The sequence below is a fragment of the Bufo bufo genome, chromosome 5 (genome assembly GCF_905171765.1).
Source record: "Bufo bufo chromosome 5, aBufBuf1.1, whole genome shotgun sequence".
Lineage (NCBI taxonomy): Eukaryota > Metazoa > Chordata > Amphibia > Anura > Bufonidae > Bufo > Bufo bufo.
Window position 1 is genome coordinate 58835480 of NC_053393.1, and position 21270 is coordinate 58856749.

General features: G+C 43.4%; 1 protein-coding gene across 1 annotated transcript in view; it reads right to left on the bottom strand.

Moving 5' to 3' along the window:
- The window catches only part of CSMD3 (CUB and Sushi multiple domains 3), a 1177406-nt gene that overhangs the window by 825333 nt on the left and 330803 nt on the right, over positions 1–21270 (bottom strand). The window contains exon 10 of the mRNA XM_040431881.1: positions 20535–20647. Coding sequence (XP_040287815.1) covers positions 20535–20647 — 113 coding nt within the window. The remainder of the gene's footprint in view (positions 1–20534; positions 20648–21270) is intronic.

Below are 21270 nucleotides of genomic sequence, written 5' to 3' on the forward strand. Positions count from 1 at the left end.
ACGTGTGGCTGTGGCAGAACGGCCACGTCATCTCCCTGCACCAGAGGCTACACCAACACCACCACCACGACCATGACACCGTCCCTTAGTAGATATGTTGCCACCTGCAGCCTGTGCTGTCAACGTATAAGTCACAGTAAGCCCAACACTCACCTATGGACGACCGCATTAAGAAGGCACCTGGCCTCCCATCACCGAGCCCAGTGGGAGCAACGCCGTCAGAACCCACAAAAGCCACACTCCCTGTGCTCCACGTCCTGCTTCTTCTCCTCCTCTCTCATCCCATTTGTTCTCCACTCCACCTTCCACTATGCCGTCGTCGTGTTCATTTGGCAGAAGGCAGACTTCCGTGGCCCAAATGCTCGAGCGTAAAAAGTTGATGATGCCGGATAACCCTCTTGCCCAACGGCTGACCGCTGGTTTGTCGGAACTGCTAGCCAGCCAACTACTGCCATATAAACTGGTGGACTCGGAGGCCTTTGTGGCCACCGCAATGGAATATCCCCGGAAGGTCTCCCAGAAGGACATCCCAGAGCTATATGATCACATTCAGCAGCAAGTGAATATTGATGAGCAGTAGGGGTCATATTCGAATTTGCGATATTTCGCAAATATTTTGTAGAATATTCAGCAAATATTCGCAAATTCGAATATTCGTTATATTCTACTTTTTTTTTTACAAAAAAAATCGGCAATGTAATGATCGTGTAAAATACAAATGTTACTCGATCAATATAGGCGTGGGTTAAAAAGGAATATATAACACTATATTCGATATAGTGCTATATATTCGTTTTTTAGAATATTCATAATTTTTTTCCATCTGAAGTTATGATTCCTCCCCGCTTAAGTTGCTTTTTAAGCAACTTAACCAGGGAGGAATCATGACTTTAGATTGAAAAAAAAAATGACGAATATTCTAAAAAACAAATATATAGCACTATTTTGAATATAGTGCTATATATTAGATTTTTAGAATATTCGTCATTTTTTTCCATCTGAAGTCATGATTCCTCCCTGCTTAAATTGCTGGTTTATTCCAACCAGAGGGAACACACCACCTTCTAAATTGGGTGCAATACTCCTCCGTGGGTTGATCGCCCTGAACCAGTGCCTTAAGAGCGGTCTCGGCTACCAGGGCCCTGTCCAGTTCATCATACAGGGTACCCAGGGCCTGAAAAACCCCCTCTACTGATGCTAAACTATTGGCGTTAGCTGGTAAAGAAAACGCCCACTCCTGGGGATCACCCTGTAATCGGGAAATGACAATGCCCAGGCGTTTACAATTTACAATTCTCCTCAAAAGAATGAAACGTCTGCAGGTCTCCAGAGAAGGGTTCTGGAAGCTAAATCTGCGGCACCATATGCGGACTGGAGGCGCGAGGAGTGGAAGAGCCTTGTCCTAACTCAAAAGAACAGCGTTTTTCCCCTAGCTCCTGCACAATCTGCGTCAAGTTAGAAACGTGATCTGTCATGGTCACCAGAGGATTCATGAAACAGTGGTTTGGTAGGGCCTGTTATTCTGTAACGGTTGCGTACACACACACAGGGGGGGGGAGGGAAGTGACCACTTCGCTCCACCCTCACCCCTGGCCCTGCCTACTTGCCTCGCAAGTCCTAATGACAGGGGACAACTGGACAGAAATCCCTAGCTTGGAATAAGTGCAGGGAGGACAGACCAGACAAAAACAGAACGTGAATGGACCGAGTGAATACCAGGAGAATAACGAAGTACAAATGGAGCAAGCAGAGAATAGTCAGGAGAAGACGGGGTCAGAATACCAGGAGAGCAGCAAAGTGCACAAGGAGCAGGCAGAGGATCGTCAGGAATTCAGCAGAAGGTAAGTACGCCAGCTAATACAAAATCGCAGGTGGAACCTAAATAACAGGCAACCTGTGGCCAGCAGGCTGCCTGTTTAAATACTGACTAGCAGGGGTCATGTGCTGCATAGGGCTGAGCACTGAGTGCCCAGCTCGGTGTTCAGGCTTATCCTGCTTGCTGGGGGAATCGAGGACGCTGGCCGCTCTGAGGAGACGTGTGCGGCCGGGTCCGTCCCGCCCCTATCACCTAGGAGACGAAGACGCTGCATGCATCCTCGCTCCTGCACAGAGGCGGGGCGTCGGTGACGCTGCAGAGAGCGAGCGCATCGCCGGCGCCCCGTGACACATGCTTTACGGCCGTCAGAAGGCTCACCCAGTGGGCAGTAAAATTTATGCACCTTCCCTGTTTGTGTTTGCTAGACCAAGTGTCTGTGGTCAGATGTATCTTGGCATTGACACTGTGTGCCAGAGCTATATTCACTTGTAGTGTTGAGAGTGAATATTCGAATTACAAATATTTAACCCGAGTATCGCAACTTTGAGAATTCACTAATATTTCGAATATAGTGCTATATATTAGTCATTTCCGGTCAGGCATGTCTGATAACCTGAAAGACCTTCTAGTAAGTTATCAGCTTCCAGAGACTCTAGAGGAGATGATGACCCTAGCTGTTTGACTCGACCGACGGGTTAGAGAGAGACGACAGGAATGACAGTTCTATTTTCAGGTGGTGGTTCAGCCGGAGGTCTGTCCCAGGAATGGAGCTGAGGTCTCTTCCGAAGAACCCATGCAGGTCGGCATGACCTGAGGTGATCTGCGCCGCAGAAGTGGAGTTTGGTTTTACTGCAGAGATCCTGACCATTGGATTAACCAGTATCCTAAGAAGATCCTCTCCATCAAATCTCCCAAGGCAAGTACCTATAATGATATCTCTGGGTGTTAATAGGTGGTCGGGTATGGCCTTTATTGACTCTGGCTCAGTGGGCAGCATTATTGATTGTGAGTATGCAATAAGACTGGGTATTCCAACTTTTCTACCTTTTCTACCTATGCCTATCCACATCATGGCTATCGACGCCACTCCCCTGGTGGCTGGTACGGTGAGGTCATGTACCTCAGAGATTTCTTTAACTGTGGGGGTGTGTCACTCTGAGAAATGCTCCCTGTTAGTCCTGGAGAACTTACCGGTCGAGGTGGTACTGGGGATGCCTTGGCTCCAATTACACAACCACACTATAGATTAGACCAGAGGGGAGTTGGTGAGATGGGGACCTAAGTGTGACTCGTGATTGTTTGTGGTACAGGTTAGGGTCTTAGTAGAATCCGATACATTACCCGCAGTCATTAAGGAATATACAGATGTGTTCTCATCGACCCCGGAGGCTCTACCACCCTATAGACCTTATGATTGCACCATAGAATTAGTAGAGGGTGCCAGGTTTCCTAAGGGGCATATTTATAATCTTTCTAAGCCCGAACGCAAGGCCATGGAGGATTATATTAGAGAAAGTCTCATTAAGGCTACTTTCACACTACCGTTCAGAGCGGATCCGTCTGGGGTCTGCCCAGACAGATCCGCTCATATAATGCAGACTTGGGATCCGTTCAGAACGGATCCGTCTGCATTATATTGTAGAAAAAATTCTAAATGTTGAAAGTAGCTTCAGACGGATCCGTCCAGACTTTACATTGAAAGTCAATGGGGGACGGATCCGTTTGAAAATTAAGCCATATAGTGTCAAATTCAAACGGATCCGTCCCCATTGACTTACATTGTAAGTCTGGACGGATCCGTTTGCCTCCGCACGGCCAGGCGGACACCCGAACGCTGCAAGCAGCGTTCAGGTGTCCGCTTGCTGAGCGGAGCGGAGGCTGAACGCTGCCAGACTGATGCATTCTGAGCGGATCCGCGTCCACTCAGAATGCATTAGGGCAGTACGGATGCGTTCGGGGCCGCTTGTGAGCCCCTTCAAATGGAGCTCACAAGCGGAGCCCCGAACGCTAGTGTGAAAGTAGCCTTAGGGGCACATTAGACTCTGTGTCTCTCCAATGGGGGCAGGGTTTTTCTTTGTTAAGAAGAAGGATGGTGGTCTCAGACCTTGTATCGATTACCGGAAATTAAATAAGATTAGTATCCGGAATAGATACTCCCTCCCATTGATTCCTGATTTGTTAAACCAGGTACTAGGGGCGGCCTGGTTTTCTAAAATTGTCTTGAAAGAGGCATATAACTTAATCCGAATCAAGGAGGGAGACGAATGGAAGACAGCGTTCAATGCTCCGGCTGGACACTTTGAATATCTGATTATGCCTTTTGGACTCAGCAATGCCCCAGCTGTGTTCCAAAACTTTATGAACGATATTCTCAGGGAGTTCTTGGGTAAATTTGTCATTGTCTACCTTAATGACATTTTAATATTTTCCCCTGATTTCGAATCTCATGTATTTCAAGTGTTGGAGGTTTTGAGGGAGAATCAGTGACCGCCAAACAAGAGAAATCTGTCTTTCGGGTACAGAAGATACTATTTATTGGTCATGTTCTGACTCCTCACGCCTTCAAAATGGATCCTAGTAAGGTACTAGTGATTAAGGAATGGGTAAGACCATCATCCTTAAAGGCCTTATAACATTTCCTAGGGTTTGCCAATTACTACCGTAAATTTATAAATAATTTTTCGATAATTGCTAAAACGTTGACCGACATCACTAAAATAGGGGCAGATTTGGAGAATTGGTCTACTGAGGCCTTAACTTCATTTGAAACCCTAAAGAAGGCATTCAGTAGCGCTCCCAATCTGATCCAGCCAGATCAGGAGAAACCTTTTATTGTGGAGGTGGATGCGTCCGAGGACCGGGCAGGGGCGGTCCTCTCACAAGGTTCCACTAGCCTTACTAACCTGAGGCCTTGGGCCTTCTTTTCCAGAAAATTTTCCCCTACCGAGAGAAACTATGACATAGGGAATCGTGAATTGCTGGCGTTTAAGGACTGGAGGCTTTTTCTGGAAGGGGCAAAATATTGTGTCACTGTAGTCACTGATCATAAGAACCTAATGTTTCTCGAGTCTGCTAAGAGGTTAAATCCCCATCAGGCCAGATGGGTATTGTTTTTTACACATTTTGATTTCTCCATCACTTTCAGGCCAGGAAGTATAGACGTGAAGGCTGACGCATTGTCTCGGAGCTTCCGTGCGTTTCAGTCTACAGAGGCACCACCTGAATCCATTCTACCAGCTAATATCTTCGTAACAGCCTTGACCCAGGATATCATGGCTATCATTAAGGCTGAACAACATCTGGCCCCGGCACCCACCCCAACAGATAAGTTGCTTTTTCCCATACAATTTTGTCTTCGACTGTTGGGTGTGTGTCATGATTCTGCTTTTTGTGGACATCCTGGTATTGAGGGCACTAAGGAGCTGGTTTCTAGATCATATTGGTGGCCCACTCTAACTAGGGATGTCAAGTCCTATGTGTAAGCCTGCGAGGTTCGTGCTAGGTCTAAAACCCCTAGGACTCGCCGTGCTGGTGACCTACGACCCCTACCCATTCCCAGTAGACCCTGGTCCCATATCTCAATGGACTTTATCACTGATCTGCCGCCTGCGGAGGGTAAGACTGTGGTTTGGGTAGTGGTCGATAGGTTTAGCAAAATGGTTCATTTTATTCCCCTGTCTAAACTCCTGAATGCTAAAACCCTGGCGTCTATATTTGTGAAACAGATTGTACATTTACATGGTATTCCGGAGAATATTGTATCTGACAGGGGTGTGCAGTTTGTGTCCAAGTTTTGGAGGGCTTTCTGTCAGAAATGCCAGATTTCATTGTCTTTTTCGTCCGCCTACCACCCTAAGAGTAATGGGCAGACTGAACGCCTCAATCAGTCTGTGGAACAATTCCTTAGGTTATATTTTGCTGATGACTAGCAATTATGGGTTAAATACCGTTCGTTGGCCGAATTTGCTCTTAATAACCGTGTTAATTCTTCTGCTGGTATATGATGAAGTGGAGAACCACACTTAATTCGATAGACTCTGGTGCCAATCAAGGGCTGAAATCAGCCAATATACATGCAGTGAAATTGAGGCACAGATTTTTTTAAATGTTGCAATTAAATTATTTATTTAGTTTCGTAGTAGTTTCATCCAATTGCCCAATAGTTATCTTCAGGGTACAAACAGAATATCTAGACTGGACGTTTCAGTCACATCAGACCTTCATCAGCGGTCACATTTTATCTGTTCTGGGAGGGAAGAATGGGTCTTCTGGGTTCGGATGTGAAAGCCCAAAAGACCGATTCTTCCCTCCCAGAACAGAGAAAAATGTGACCGCTGATGAAGGTCTGATGTGACCGAAAGGTCCAGTCTAGATATTCTGTTTGTACCCTGAAGATAACTATTGGGCAATTGGATGAAACTACTGCAAAACTAAATAAATAATTTAATTGCAACACAAAAAAAATCTGTTTGCCTCAATTTCACTGCAATTCTTCTGCTGGTGTCTCCCCGTTCTTTTGTAACTATGGTTTCCATCCTCGTTTTCATTCTGGGTTATCCGTCTCCTCCTCTAACCCTGAGGCGGATAAGGTCTCCTCTTAACTGTGCACAGTTTGGGCTCGGGTTCGAACCTAGAAAAGGCTCAGAATACTCAGAAAATCAAGGCCAGTAGGAGACGTTCTAAGGCGGTGAACTTTCAGGTTGGGGATAAGGTGTGGTTGTCCTCCAATAATCTCTCGCTGAAGGTAGCTTCTAAAAAATTTGCTCCTTGTTTTATAGGGCTGTAAAAAATTACGGAGGTGATTAACCTGGTATTGTTTAGATTGGAACTGCCCGAGTCGTTCCACATTCATGATGTGTTTCACAAATCTCTGCTTAAAAAATATATTGAACCTGTTGTACCATCGCAAGCCGCGCCTCCGCTGATTCTTGTTAAAGATTCTGTGGAGTATGTGGTGTCTAAGATTGTGGATGTCAGGAGAGTGCGTAATTCTTTACAGTACCTGGTCCACTGGAAGGGCTATGGACCCGAGAAAAGGTCTTAGGTACCAGCTAGGGAGGTTTATGCCCCTAGACTGGTTAGAAAATTCCATGCAGACCATCCTGAGAAGCTATCGCCTGAAGTCTTGGGTCCGGTGGCCCTGCATAAAGGGAAGAGTACTGTGCAGGGGCCTCTGTGCATGGGCCTCTGTGCAGCGTCCTCGTCTCCTAGGTGATAGGGGGCGGGACGGACCCAGCCACGCACGTCTCCTCAGCGCGGCCAGCGTCCTCGGTTCCCCCAGCAACCAGGATAAGCCTGAGCACTGAGCTGGGCACTCGGTGCTCAGCCCTATGCGGCAGGGTGAGTCATGTGACGCTGGCCACGTCACATGACCCCTGCTAGTTAGTATTTAAACAGGCAGCCAGCTGGCCACAGGTTGCCTGTTATTTAGGTTCCACCTGCGATTTTGTCTTACCTGGCGTACTTACCTTCTGCTGAATTGCTGACGATCCTCAGCCTGCTCCTTGTGTACTTTGCTGCTCTCCTGGTATTCTGACCCCGGCTTCCTCCTGACTATCCTCTGCTGACTCCTTTGGTACTTCACAACTCTTCTGGTGTTTTATGTCCCCAGCTTCTCCTGACTATTCTCTGCTTGCTCCATTTGTACTTCGTTGCTCTCCTGGTATTGACTCGGTCCGTTCACGTTCTGTTGTTTGTCTGGTCTGTCCTCCCTGCACTTATTCCAAGCTAGGGATTGCCGTCCAGTTGTCCCCTGTCATTAGGACTTGCAAGGCAAGTAGGCAGGGCCAGGGGTGAGGATGGAGCGCAGTGGTCACTTCCCTCCCCCCTGTGTGTGTGTGTGTACTTGACTGTTACAGCATGTAACCCGTGGCTCCTGTGTGGATTTGGTGTTACCACCACGGATTGTATGCAGGCCTGCCTCTTCTTCTCCTTCTTCTACTCCGTCCTCCGTCTCCTCCTCGGCTGACTCCTCCTGTTCCACTGCTACTGCCTCTTCTGCTGCGCCCCTTAAGCTCCCCAGAACCTATTTGACATACTAGGTGAGACGTTGCCACGTTGTGCTGTTTTGCCTTGTCTTATGTATATACAGCGGCATAAAATGCCTTTTCTGTAAGGCCTCATGCGCGCGACCGTTCCGTTTTTTGCGGTCCTCAAACCGCGGATCCGCGAAATATGGAAGCCGCCCGTGTGCCTTCCGCAATTTGCGGAACGGAACGGGCGGCCGTCAATATAAATGCCTATTCTTGTCCGCAAAGCATGGACAAGAATAGGACATGTTATATTTTTTTAGCGGGCCGTGGAACGGAGCAACAGATGCGGACAGCACACTGAGTGCTGTCCGCATCTTTTGCAGCCCCATTGAAGTGAATGGGTCCGCATCCGAGCCACCAAAACGGCGGCTCGGATGCGGACCCAAACAACGGCCGTGTGCATGAGGCCTCAGGTGAATGCCTAATTTTTGGGGCCTGTACTGGCCTACAGTAATTTTTTTAGCCAGTGACCGCCTAATTTACCTCTAGCCACATCATCACAAGTTCTTTTCTGTCAGGTGAATGGCTAATTTTTAGGGCCTGTAGTCCAGTAGCGTACAGTAAAATTTTTATCCAGTAACTGTTTAATGTACCTCCAGCCACATCATCACAAGTTCTTTTCTGTCAGGTGAATGCCTAATTTTGGGGGCCTGTACTGGCCTACAGTATAATTTTTATCCAGTGACCGCCTAATGTACCTCCAGCCACATAATCACAAGTTCTTTTCCTTCAGGTGAATGCCTATTTTTTGGGGCCTATACTCCAGTGGCCTACAGTAAAAATTGTATCCAGTGACCGCCTCATGTACCTCCAGCCACATCATCACAAGTTCTTTTCTGTCAGGTGAATGCCTAATTTTTGGGGCCTGTACTCCCGTGGCCTAAAATAAAAAATTTCTAGACTCCAGCAGGGAACAGTTTTGAGTTTCCCTTTAAGACACATAAAAATGGCCCCCGATTAAAATGCATATCTTTTGTGGGAATTTTTGCCAATGATCCCCCTCTGGTATGTCACTGTCGATATTGTGGGACTATTTGTGCACTTCTAGTAAGTATTTGGTGTCTGCAAATATGAACTGATGGTTTTTCAGGTTCGCCTGGCATTAAAGTCAATGTGGTCCGCCGAGAATAAGCGGTTCGCGAACATTTGATCGCGAACACGGCTCCATGTATTCACCTGGGGCACTGACACACAGGAGAATGGCTTAATTCGAGAGAGCATGAAAGGTGACTGAAGTGCTGAGAAGTGCATTAGATTTTATTTGGCAAATGTTCAACTACTATTGGCAGCTATGTTTTACTTTGTACACAATTCCTTTGGGAGCATGGCAGTCTCTACAAAGTATACCAGTACGGGGAATGAACATTTACTTAAATTAGTTGGCTTTTTAACCCTTGATGTAACAACATAGGTAATGCCAAGTAATAAATGACTCAATCCATATTTTTGTACTCTGGAAAATCAGCATCTGGTAATTAGAACATGGCGTGATTACAGCTGAATTGTACAATATGTATCATTTTATAAAGCAAGGAAAAGAAAAAAATAGATTTATGAACTTTGCAAAAATTAGCTGATTTCTCCCATTGTCTTATTTTCTATTAGTTATGTGCTATCAACAGCTCTGGTAACAACATATGCTCCGCCAACACAGGCTCATCTAATCTCATTCACACAGACAAATTGCACAGGGGTTGTTCAGCATTTTAATATTAATGATCTATTCTCAGGATTGGCCATCAAAATCTGATTAGTGGTGGTCCAAGATCCCGTACCTCCACCTATCAGTTGTGTCGAAGTAGCTCAGAAACTGGAAATTGGTGCTGCTCCCATATACTTCAGTGGGAGAAGTTCTACAATTACCAGACAGATGATTAATTGGGGGAGGGGATTAGTTGGACTCCCGTTGATTTGATATTGATGGCTTATCCTAAGGATAGGCCATCAATACCAATATCCTGGAATACTTTTAATACACTTTTATATGGACCAACCAACAAGCAATTATCAGAAATGAACCATTCATTCTGGATAATTGCCTATCATTAAGCATAGGGGATAGCTGCATTTACATGCAGTGATCAATCCCTCTGTATGGGAACGAGTGATCAATACTGCGATCGCTCGTCCCCATACAGATTTGTTGTTTGCCAGCAGAGGACCGGTATACACAGGATTATCTACTACCAGCAAATGATGATTTTAGGAATCTCATAAAATATGCAGTCACCCAATGAACAAGCAAAGAATACAAGTCTCTGCACTAGGAGAGCAGCAGGCACTAGAAGACTAGCTCTTTCAATTCAAGGGAAGGGGGGGGACTGAATTTTTAGTGTATGAAACTGGTGTTCTAAGGGCTCTGGCCAACCCCTCGGTGCTCAAGTAAAGTCATTTGCATATAAACAAAAATACAGTTTTCCTAGTATTGGGGCCATAGAGAGTAATAATAAGGGCATCATTTTTATCAGCATGATCATATGTTCTTTAAGGCACTAATATTGCTAGTACACAGTATCAGCCTTCCACAAATTTCATTAAGAACAATTTCTCTTGATACACATTTAATACATAATCACAATATTCTAGCACAACTGTTAACAGGCTGCAATCCACATCATAACCGTTTGGTGAGCACATATAGCATAAACAACTCCTGACAGAGTATCACAAAATCAAAGCTTATCATCTTGGATCACTCATCTCTGGTTTTGTAGACCAAAGAAGAAGGTAAGAAGTGACAAATCTGTTTAATGTTCTATTATTACAAATAAGTGTTGGTAACAGGTAGAAATGAACAATTTTTTTTAGAAAAATTCAAATCGCCGGTACGCCAAATTTTTCAAGAAAAATTGGATTTGATCCGAATATATTTGCGGTGAATTACATTAAAAAACGTCTATTTCCTAGCTAGGGCCTTAGTGGTGTAGAACGCTGTGCCTTGCAGTATCACGCATAGGGAGTCTGCTTTGGTAATGAAACAATACTGTGAGTCCGTATGACATGCATATGACAGGCGTCACACTTAGTATCGCTGCACACTTCACTTATTAGGGCAGTCACGGGGCCAAAACTGACCAAATAACTCAAGTATGAATTCAGCCTTACAGTTCGATATTAGTGGCAAGAAGAAGCGCACTCCTTTTACACCATCACCAGCTGATTCCACATAGATGTCTACAGAACCTGTTCTATTAAACACGTATACAAGTAGAGCTCCCTCGACTGAGTGGAAATGGTGTCAGCAGTAAGTTTGTGTCGACGTCACTGATTAATGTGCCCTTCTACTGATCCGTCAGAACAATAACCTGCAAAAAATGAATCAAGTCTGTGGAGCATACGCCTTTAATCGGTCAGCATTTACTCAATAATCCATCAGTATTGCTAATGCCCAAAAAAAACAGGAGTGGATCTAAAACAGAGATGACACGTGAATGGAATATATACATGTCTTCTGTGTTTTGTACCCACTCCTGCTTTTGGCTACCAAATCATAGGCCAATTCTCATGGAACCATACAGGCATTACAGCTGCTACACAGACAGGATCCATCATGCGTCTCATTTTTCCTTCCATCAGACAGATCAGAAGAAGGGTCAAAAAATTATGATGTCAGACAGGCCAAAAGGCAAAATAGCGGCCCAGTCATGAAGTGGGGAGTGAACAGCATTAGGAGACCACATAGTGGCCCAATGACAGGGTCTGGAGGTTGCGGCAGCATCCTGAGGCCACATAGTGGCACAATGATAGAGTCTGGAGGTGGTGACAGCATAAGGAGACCACAGAGTGGCACAATGATAGTGTGGAGGTGGCGGCAGCATCAGGAGGCCACAGAGTGGCACAATGATAGAGTCTGGAGGTGGCGGCAGCAGCAGTAGCAGCATCAGGAGCAGGCCACCGAGTGGCACAATGACAGCCTGGAGATTGCAGCAGTATGAGGAGGCCACTGAGTAGAACAATGACAGAGTCTGGAGGTGGCGGCAGCAGCAGTAGCAGCATCAGGAGAAGGCCACCAAGTGGCACTAAGACGGAGTCTGGAGGTGGTGCCACAGCAGTAGCAGCATCAGTAGGACAGAGCATGGAGCTAGCGGCAGCAGCAGCATCGGGAGGAGGCTACAGGGTGGCACAATGACAGAATGTGGAGGTGGTGGCGGCTGCAGCATCAGGAAGAGGCCACAGGGTGGCACAATGACCGAGTGTGGAAGTGGCGGCAGCATCAGGAGGCCTCAGAGTAGCAAGGTGACATAGTGTGGAGGTGGCAGCAGCATGAGGAGGCCACAGAGTTGCACGATGACGAGAGATTGCAGAGGTGGCAGCAGTATGAGGGGGCCAGAGAGTGCCATGACGACGAGAGATTGTGGAGGTGTCAGCAGCATGAGGAGGCCACAGAGTGGCTGCTTCGTCTATTCATTTAAAGAGAATATGGTACAGAACAGAAGGTTAAAATTTCTCAACTTTATAAAGTGTTTCTTAAAACACGATTTAATATTACACGTTCTCCGGCACAAAAGGCTTGGCAAATTGATTGTCCGTGAATTTCCATCGAAGATCGGGATAATATATTAGCGAATTTAAGTTTACTTTCTTATAATTTTTATCAAGTTTTGGTTCAATGTAATATTTAATATTTAATAAATTTAATAATACAAATTAAGTGTTGCATAAGACAGGAGAGAATCCGCCAGTCTTCTGTTTATTCAACGACATGGTTACAATAGAGAAAGAATTCCAAAAAACAATTTCTCTCCACCTGGAGACAAATGCTGTCAAGATTGATGCGGTATCGGCTGCTCATAAACCCAGATACTTCTGGGGGAACCTGCCTGGCATGAACAGGCCTCTAGTAGTTACAGACAATGAGAAGACTAAGCGTCAAGATAGCTTTGAGCCTGGAAGAGTCTCAAAGTTCATCAAGATACATACTAAAGATTTTACCGCATATAACCGTAGCGCTGCCCGCTGAATAAATTTTGTTTATTAACCGAAATACGTCAATAAAGATTTTACCACATATAACTGCAGCGCTGAACGCTGAATAAAATTAGTTTTTCGACCGAAATACGTAAATAAAGATTTTACCACATATAACGGAGCACGGAGATAGAGAGGGTCTTCGTATTCCCCCCGCACTATACGGACGTCTCAGAAATGAACCGCTGCTCCCGACAGCAGCTCCTGGGAAGGTCATGTAGAGTCCTGGTCATCCGGCATCTATTCGCCCCGCTGAAGGATTTTTTTGAAAGTGTGCAGCAGACCACACGGGCCCCCACACTGCAGATTTATCATGGAGGCATTATTGGAGATTTTACTGCATATAACCGCAGTGCTGACCACTGAATACATTTTGTTTTTCGACCAAAATACTTCAATAAAGATTTACCGCATATAACTGCAGCTCTGAAAAAATATGTTTTTCGACTGAAATACGTCAATAATGATTTTACCACATATAACTGCAGCACTTAACACTAAATAAAAAAAGTTTTTCTAAGGAGATACGTCAATAAAGATTTTACCGCATATAACTGCAGCGCGGAAAAAATATGTTTTTCGACTGAAATACGTCAATAATGATTTTACCACATATAACTGCAGCACTGAACACTGAATAAAAAAAGTTTTTCTAATGAGATACGTCGATAAAGATTTTACCGCATATAACTGCAGCGCTGAACACTGAATAAAATTTGTTTTTCTACCGAAATATGGCCCAAATGGTTTTACCAGATATAACTTCGAAGAAAATACATCAATAAAGATTTTACCACATATAACGGAGCACGGAGATGGAGACTCTCTTCGAATTCCCCACGCACTATATGGACGTCTCAGAAATGAGCCGCTGCTCCCGACAACAGCTCCTGGGAAGGTCATGGAGCGTCTTGGTCATCCGGCATTTATTTGCCCCGCTGAAAGAAGTGTGTAGAAGCCACATGGGGCCCCCCACACTGCAGATTTATCATGGAAACATCATTGAGATTTTACCGCATATAACCGCAGCGCTGACCGCTGAATAAATTTTGTTTTTCGAGCGAAATACTTCAATAAAGATTTTACCACATATAACCGCAGCACTGAATGCTGAATAAAATTTATTTTCCCACCGAATTACGTCAATAATGATTTTACCACAAATATTACTGCAGCAGTGAACGCTGAATATATTTTGTTTTTCTACCGAAATACGTCACTAAAGGTTTTACCACATATAACTGCAAAAGTGAACGCTGAATATATTGTTTTTGTACTGAAATAATAACTGCAGAAGTGAAATGCGTATACAGTACAGACCAAAAGTTTGGACACACCTTCTCATTCAAAGAGTTTTCTTTATTTTCATGACTATGAAGGCATCAAAACTATGAATTAACACATGTGGAATTATATACATAACAAACAAGTGTGAAACAACTGAAAATATGTCATATTCTAGGTTCTTCAAAGTAGCCACCTTTTGCTTTGATTACTGCTTTGCACACTCTTGGCATTCTCTTGATGAGCTTCAAGAGGTAGTCCCCTGAAATGGTCTTCCAACAGTCTTGAAGGAGTTCCCAGAGATGCTTAGCACTTGTTGGCCCTTTTTCCTTCACTCCGCGGTCCAGCTCACCCCAAACCATCTCGATTGGGTTCAGATCCGGTGACTGTGGAGGCCAGGTCATCTGGCGCAGCACCCCATCACTCTCCTTCATGGTCAAATAGCCCTTACTTTCAAAGTTTTCCCAATTTTTCGGCTGACTGACTGACCTTCATTTCTTAAAGTAATGATGGCCACTCGTTTTTCTTTACTTAGCTGCTTTTTTCTTGCCATAATACCAATTCTAACAGTCTATTCAGTAGGACTATCAGCTGTATATCCACCTGACTTCTCCACAACGCAACTGATGGTCCCAACCCCATTTATAAGGCAAGAAATCCCACTTATTAAACCTGACAGGGCACACCTGTGAAGTGAAAACCATTTCAGGGGACTACCTCTTGAAGCTCATCAAGAGAATGCCAAGAGTGTGCAAAGCAGTAAGCAGTAAGCAGTAATCAAGGTGGCTACTTTGAAGAACCTAGAATATGACATATTTTCAGTTGTTTCACACTTGTTTGTTATGTATATAATTCCACATGTGTTAATTCATAGTTTTGATGCCTTCAGTGTGAATCTACAATTTTCATAGTCATGAAAATAAAGAAAACTCTGACTGCTACTGCCGCTACTTCCGTGAATCCCTTAGTTACATAGTTACATAGTTAATATGGTTGAAAAAAGACATACGTCCGTCAAGTTCAACCAAGGCATAGGTGGGGATGCGACTCCCAAAAGGAATTGAGACTTTCTACACGTTTTCATAAGCATTAATGTTTTTTATTTTTAAAAATTTGTCTAAACCCCTGCACCACTACTTCCTGTGTAGGTAGGCTGCTGTAAAGCAGGTGGTCTGCCCTGGGTACGTTTGGCTCCCGACCTCCCACTGCTGCCACCCTGCTGACTTCCAGCCATGCTTTCAACACATAACCGCCGACGTGAACTGAGAATATATTTTTCTTTTTGTACTGAAATAGGCCAGTAAACGCTTTTAGCAGAAATAAATGCACCAGTGAACTGCGTATATATTTTTATTTCTGTAATTAAATAAGCCACTAAACGCTTTTGCCACAAATAAGTGCACCAGTGAAGTGCGTATATTTTTTCCTTTTTGTACTGAAATAGGACACTTAACGCTTTCACCACATATAACTGCAGAAGTTAAATGCGTATATATTTTTCTTTTTCCACAGATATAGGCCACTAAAGGCTTTTCAACATAGCACTTGCACGTCTGTAACAAGAACAAATTGCTGGAATGCCAGAGCTGTATAATGGCTATTTGGATCCCCAAATAATGTTTCCCTGCACTTGTAAATCACTTTTTTTTTTATCACAATGGGGTTTTTCTAGCACTGTCCCAAGCAACTTCAGATGTCTCTACCTGCACTAAGATGCTGTGAAATGATTTCTCCCTATACTTTTCCTGCATTTTTAAATCATTTTTCTTCCACATTTTTCCTATTGCTGTCCCTAGCGCCTTCTCACATCTGTCCCTGCACTCTGAACACTGGAAAATGTCTGACTCTAAAATGGCTGCAGAATTTATAGGGCTGTGACATCACAGGGCTGGCTGGCTGCTGATTGGCTGCATGCATGCATGTCAATCTGGGTGATCCCGCCTTCCCAGAGTTCCTTGCCCCATGTCCTCAGTCCTCACATGTGTAGCCGCCATTTTAGGAAAAATTGCCATTCGTTACAAACATGAGGAAATACGGATTCGTTGCAAAACAAATTTTTCCTGAAATTCGGATCAAATTCCACTTTGTCAGCTTCGATTCGCTCATCTCTAGTAACAGTGTAATGTAGTTTTTACTCTATAAGGCACACTTCTTTCTCCCCAGAGTTGGGGAGAAAATTATATTGCATCTTATAAAGTTAATACTAATAAGCATTTGCATTATGGAAGCGCTCATTGTTACACAGGAGGTGCAGGGAGCAGTGAGTGGATCCCTTCCTGATCTTTTGCCGGTGACCCACTGCTCTGTGTTCTGACAGTGTACAGCGTCAGGATGTAGCGCACATAAGCATGCACTATGGCCTGGCTCTGTGTGACTTAATTTCACAGTGCAGCGCAGCAGGAATTCTCTGGATCTCCTGAGTGAAGGCTTTGCCGGAGCAGTAGAGGTAAGTTTGTCTGATCTGTGGTCTGATGAAGAATAAGGTTCTGATTTGGATGCCTGATGAAGATTGAAGATTTGATAATGATTGAGGGTCTGGTCTTAAAGCTGATGAAGAATGGAGGGTCTGATCTGAGGTCTGATTAAAGATATTTTTTCCTTATTTTCCTCCTCTAAAACCTAAATCTAAAACCTCTCTAAGATGAGTCTTATGGTCAGGTGTGTCTTAGATAAGGAAAAATACATTATATATTTAGACTTTTTTTCTTACTAATAATTATTTTATATGCTAATACTTGAATTGAAACATTGTTACAAACAGATTTATTACAAAAGAGGGTTTTTCGATACCATTGAAATGGTTAAATAGGGAAGCTGCACACATTTATCACAGTTCAAGACTGTGTCAAAATCTAAAATACAAAACATGTTTATTGCTATAGCATGTATGAAAATTATAATATACTTATTTAATTCACAGGAGAAGCAGTCCAGAGGTTATGTGCACTGACTGACAGCAGCATAGAGAATCTTTCAAGAGACATCTTTTGAATCTCAGTGTCAGTTCCTTCTGACCTTGAAACAAGTCATTTTGTCTCTCTCTGTCACAGGAACCAAAATGCCAAGTAAGCATGATTGTGCAGGGAAAATATGCCTGAAATATTCTGTGCTGAATAAAAAGAGAGGTAAATGTTCTATATAACAAAATTACCAAACAGCTATAGCTACTGCAGCAAGGGACCATCGTTGACAGAAGATATGTGTCACCAAGGTTCCTGGCCTCGGTGGAGTAAGAGCCAGTTTTCATGTGTCAGCACCAGTTGCTGTTTGACACCTTGCTATTTAGTATAGCTGTGATAGCTGATCCGGGAAGGCTCTTACTGGGAGTAGTCAAAGTGCTGGGTGGGTGACTACTCCGCACGTTCCAGGCCGGGTCTTGACTGGCCTATATATAAAAAACCGGCCAGCAGAGTCAGCTGATGGTAGCTACCTCTCTCTCTGACAGAGGAGCTTTGGCAATTGCTGGATTGGGATCAGAGCCGTGTGCTAGGCTGGAGGCCTGAGTTTGGGAGGTCTGCTCTGTCCTGAGCAATTCCGATCACCTAGGATAACAGGTGACTTTGCTGAATGAACTGTCTATGTGTGAACGAACACCAAAACTGCAAATGGATTGTACTGTTTTGTTGCCATAAGTGTGAATAAAACACTGAAGTTTTTGAGTTACAAGCTGGTCTTTGCCTCTATACTGCTTCCGCTTGTCCTGTCTACCAGAGCGAATCCCCACACTACCGACATTGAAACCCTCTTAAAACTGTATGAGAGCTGACAAAATATTAATAAAAACAAAAAACCTTCTAGGTAATTGTTGATGAGGTAGAAATAGTTTCTTTCGAAAATGTATTCCTTTCACCAAAATCTTTTTAATGGGTATTTGTACCCACATTTCATTTTTTAATCAACAATCTGTACTGATTAAGTTGATAATATGCATTTTTATAATGGTTAGAGCTATGTTTTTTTTCTGATATAGCTCTTCAAATTCCCTGTAAAACTATTGAGACAAATTGCTAAATTCTCTCTGCTTGCAGCCGCCAACAAAGAGGGCCAAGGAACTATGTCTGCATTGGAGTAATTAAGCTCCACATAGTGGTGGCTACAGATAGTCAGAGTTTGTTAAATGGAATCTGTTACCAATTATATGGTGTCCTAACTAAGGGCAGCATAAAAAAGTGACAGATCCATTTCGCAAAATGCTGGGTAACTTTCTTTCTTGCTAAAATCTTGTGCTAAACGGCTCCAGCGCATGCCGAACGAGTCCCCATATTCATGAGCGCATGGCTCTCCCTACCCACCCGCTGCTGATTCAGTTGGAAAAAAAGATCAATCCGAGGCAGGTGGCTGGGGAGAGCCATGAGCTCATGAATATGGGGACTCGTTCGGCATGCGATAGAGCTGGTAGGATTTAAAAGTGAGGCAGCTTAAACTGGAGACCGATTTCTTAGAAACAAAGCAGAAGATTTGGAGTTATGTGTCAGAGAAGCCGGGTTTTAACCCTTATAAAAATATAATACAAAATAAATCAGCACCCAATGTTGGACCTGAAAAGAACATGATATTAGAATGTGGATGTTCACTTTAAATGTGACAGAATTTCAGAGGTGAGCACTAGCAGGCATCTAAGGAGAAGGCTTTTAATCAGGAGGAAATCTATAAGCTTGATCTGCAGATTTACAAATTGATTCTTGAATTGACCAGAGTAAGTACACAATGCACGAATCACTTAGCTTAGCTTGTGATTCACTGTTGATGGAGCAGAGCAAGAAGTCTGCAAACTGATTCCTCTTTTATATTCTAAAGGTAGATTGCATTAATCAGCAACTCGGATAGATCAATTCTTTTCTCTCAGAGTTATGCGAGTGAGGAAACAATAGCAGGAATGAACTGAAATTTTAACGTAAACTGCTGAAAGTATGGGACATTCAACAAGCTGCAGATTTGACCGCGGATAGACACACCACCGACAGGTGAAGTAAGGGAGAAATTATGTAGCTATTGCTAGGCAGTGGTGGACTGACCATAGACCCTACAGGGAACTTTCCCAGTGTGCCAATGCCCAGGGGGCCGCCCAAGCCCCTCTCATGGCCGCCAGTCAGGTACATAAAAATCTGACACTCTGCATTAATTAATGTAGAAGCACTTAGGTCTTTTCAACTTGGCCAGCGGCCGCAGGTGCATTCAACTGTATTGCCTTCCTAAAGAAGACAATATGGTTTCCTATTGTGACACACGCGCCAATATTTTGTAATGCACTGTGATATTTGATTTTGTTGGGGCAGTATTTTGGTCTGGTCTATGGTATTGCTGGCATACCTACTTCTGTTGTCCCTGCCTACATGTTTTGTCCCTGCCTTATGTCAAGCTGGTCCCACCTACAACATGGGGACACTTTTATGTTTTTTTCCAGGGCCACTTTAAGTTCCCAGTCCGCCTGTGTTGGTGGGTGTCAAGGTCTTAGTCTCACTGATGCCCAAAGGAGCAAAAAAGGTCCCTTTGTCACAGAACACCAGTATCATAAATGGCATATAACATGTGAGGGGCCTGTTATAGATTGGAGAGAAATCTGGAAAATAAGACCTTTATGTATTAGATAAACTTTTTCAAAAAGTTGTGCTACATCTATACATGTACAACTAGGCTCACTTCTAATAGCTAGACATCCAAAGAAATAAAAAGCAGTGTCCAATAAACATGACTATGGGCAATAATCTTACCCCAGCACATACTACTCCTACAATCAGCATATGAGATGATGTTGAGAAAGACTAAAAAAAAGTATTGGTAGGCTTGTAGCTTTTTCACTGTGGAACATCACTTTACATAATATTTGGCTTGAAGCGTAACTATATTACATGTTTATCAACTATAAAGTCACAATGGCAGATCAGACATCAAAAAGTTTGCTCTACACTTTTATTAATTAAAGGATATCTCTAAAAACCCAGGCTACAAGTAGAATTACTATAAACGCAGCATCAGGAATTATTTTTTTTAGTTATTTGTCTTAAAATTCTAATGTGGAACCATCATTGAATACCAGAAGAACAAAATTAAAACAGCATCTGGATATTAGCTCTTCTATCCCACACTTTGTGGCAGGAAAGTAATGATATCTAATTCCACAACAAAATGGAAGCTGTAGTGCTTGTAACATTTTGGGACCCGTATGGCTACACTCTCAGGTTTCTGCATGCAGTTTTGGAAGCCAAAACTAGGAGTGAGTTAAAGTATCTGTTATACCTTTTATGGTCCACTCCAGATTTTGGCTTTCAAAACTGTATTGAAAAACCTGACTGTGTGGCCATATTCTAAAAGTGGAAACTTTTAGAATTTTTTACATGCATTAAAACTGAGGATTGGGAAGCCGATATTTTCATTTAACTTTATATACCTTAAATTCAGTTTAGATGTTCATTTATGAGTTTATTTCATCTTACCTTTGTAGTTCACCTTAAATCCAATTGATCCAATGCTGTCATCGGTTTGTAGATGTAACCACATCTGATTATTCATGCTCACAATAAGGTCTGGAACAAAACTCCCAGATAATCTATAGTAAAATAAGAATGAATAAAATAGTTATTGCATCAAATCTGCACTACAATAAGTCTGTGACACTCTTTTTAAATTTTACTCAGTGACCAAAATGTATAACATCTTGGGTCTGGGTGTGTGGTTTTCTAAATAAACCTAAAAGGTCAGCTTGAACTATAATGACCACTTCCGCAAATTAATGGCTGTAGTGGTCACATTTGTGTCAACAAATCACTACTGGACAAGAAAGACGAGAGTGGCGGAGGAGCAGGCGGCAACAGACCAAGAACAACATGGAATCTGTGATTATCGGTCTATCTATCTATTTATCTATCTATGTATCCAAATTACAACTTGAATAGCAGTTTTGCATATATGTTTACCTTAAACACTCATTTAACTACATTTTGAAGAAATTTCTACTAATCTAGTTTTTTTTCTTAGATATTACTGTCAGAGATGGGTCTCTGAATTGTTGGGGAATGGGCATCATAAAGCAGGGCAATATCGGGGTTTTTCCCTTGATCAAATTTCACATTTAGTTAATATTCTGGTGGCCCGTACCTCTCTCTATTCCGGCAGCCCGGACCTGTTTCTCCTCCTATGACTGCTGACAGCAGGCCTGGCCACGAGCATCGC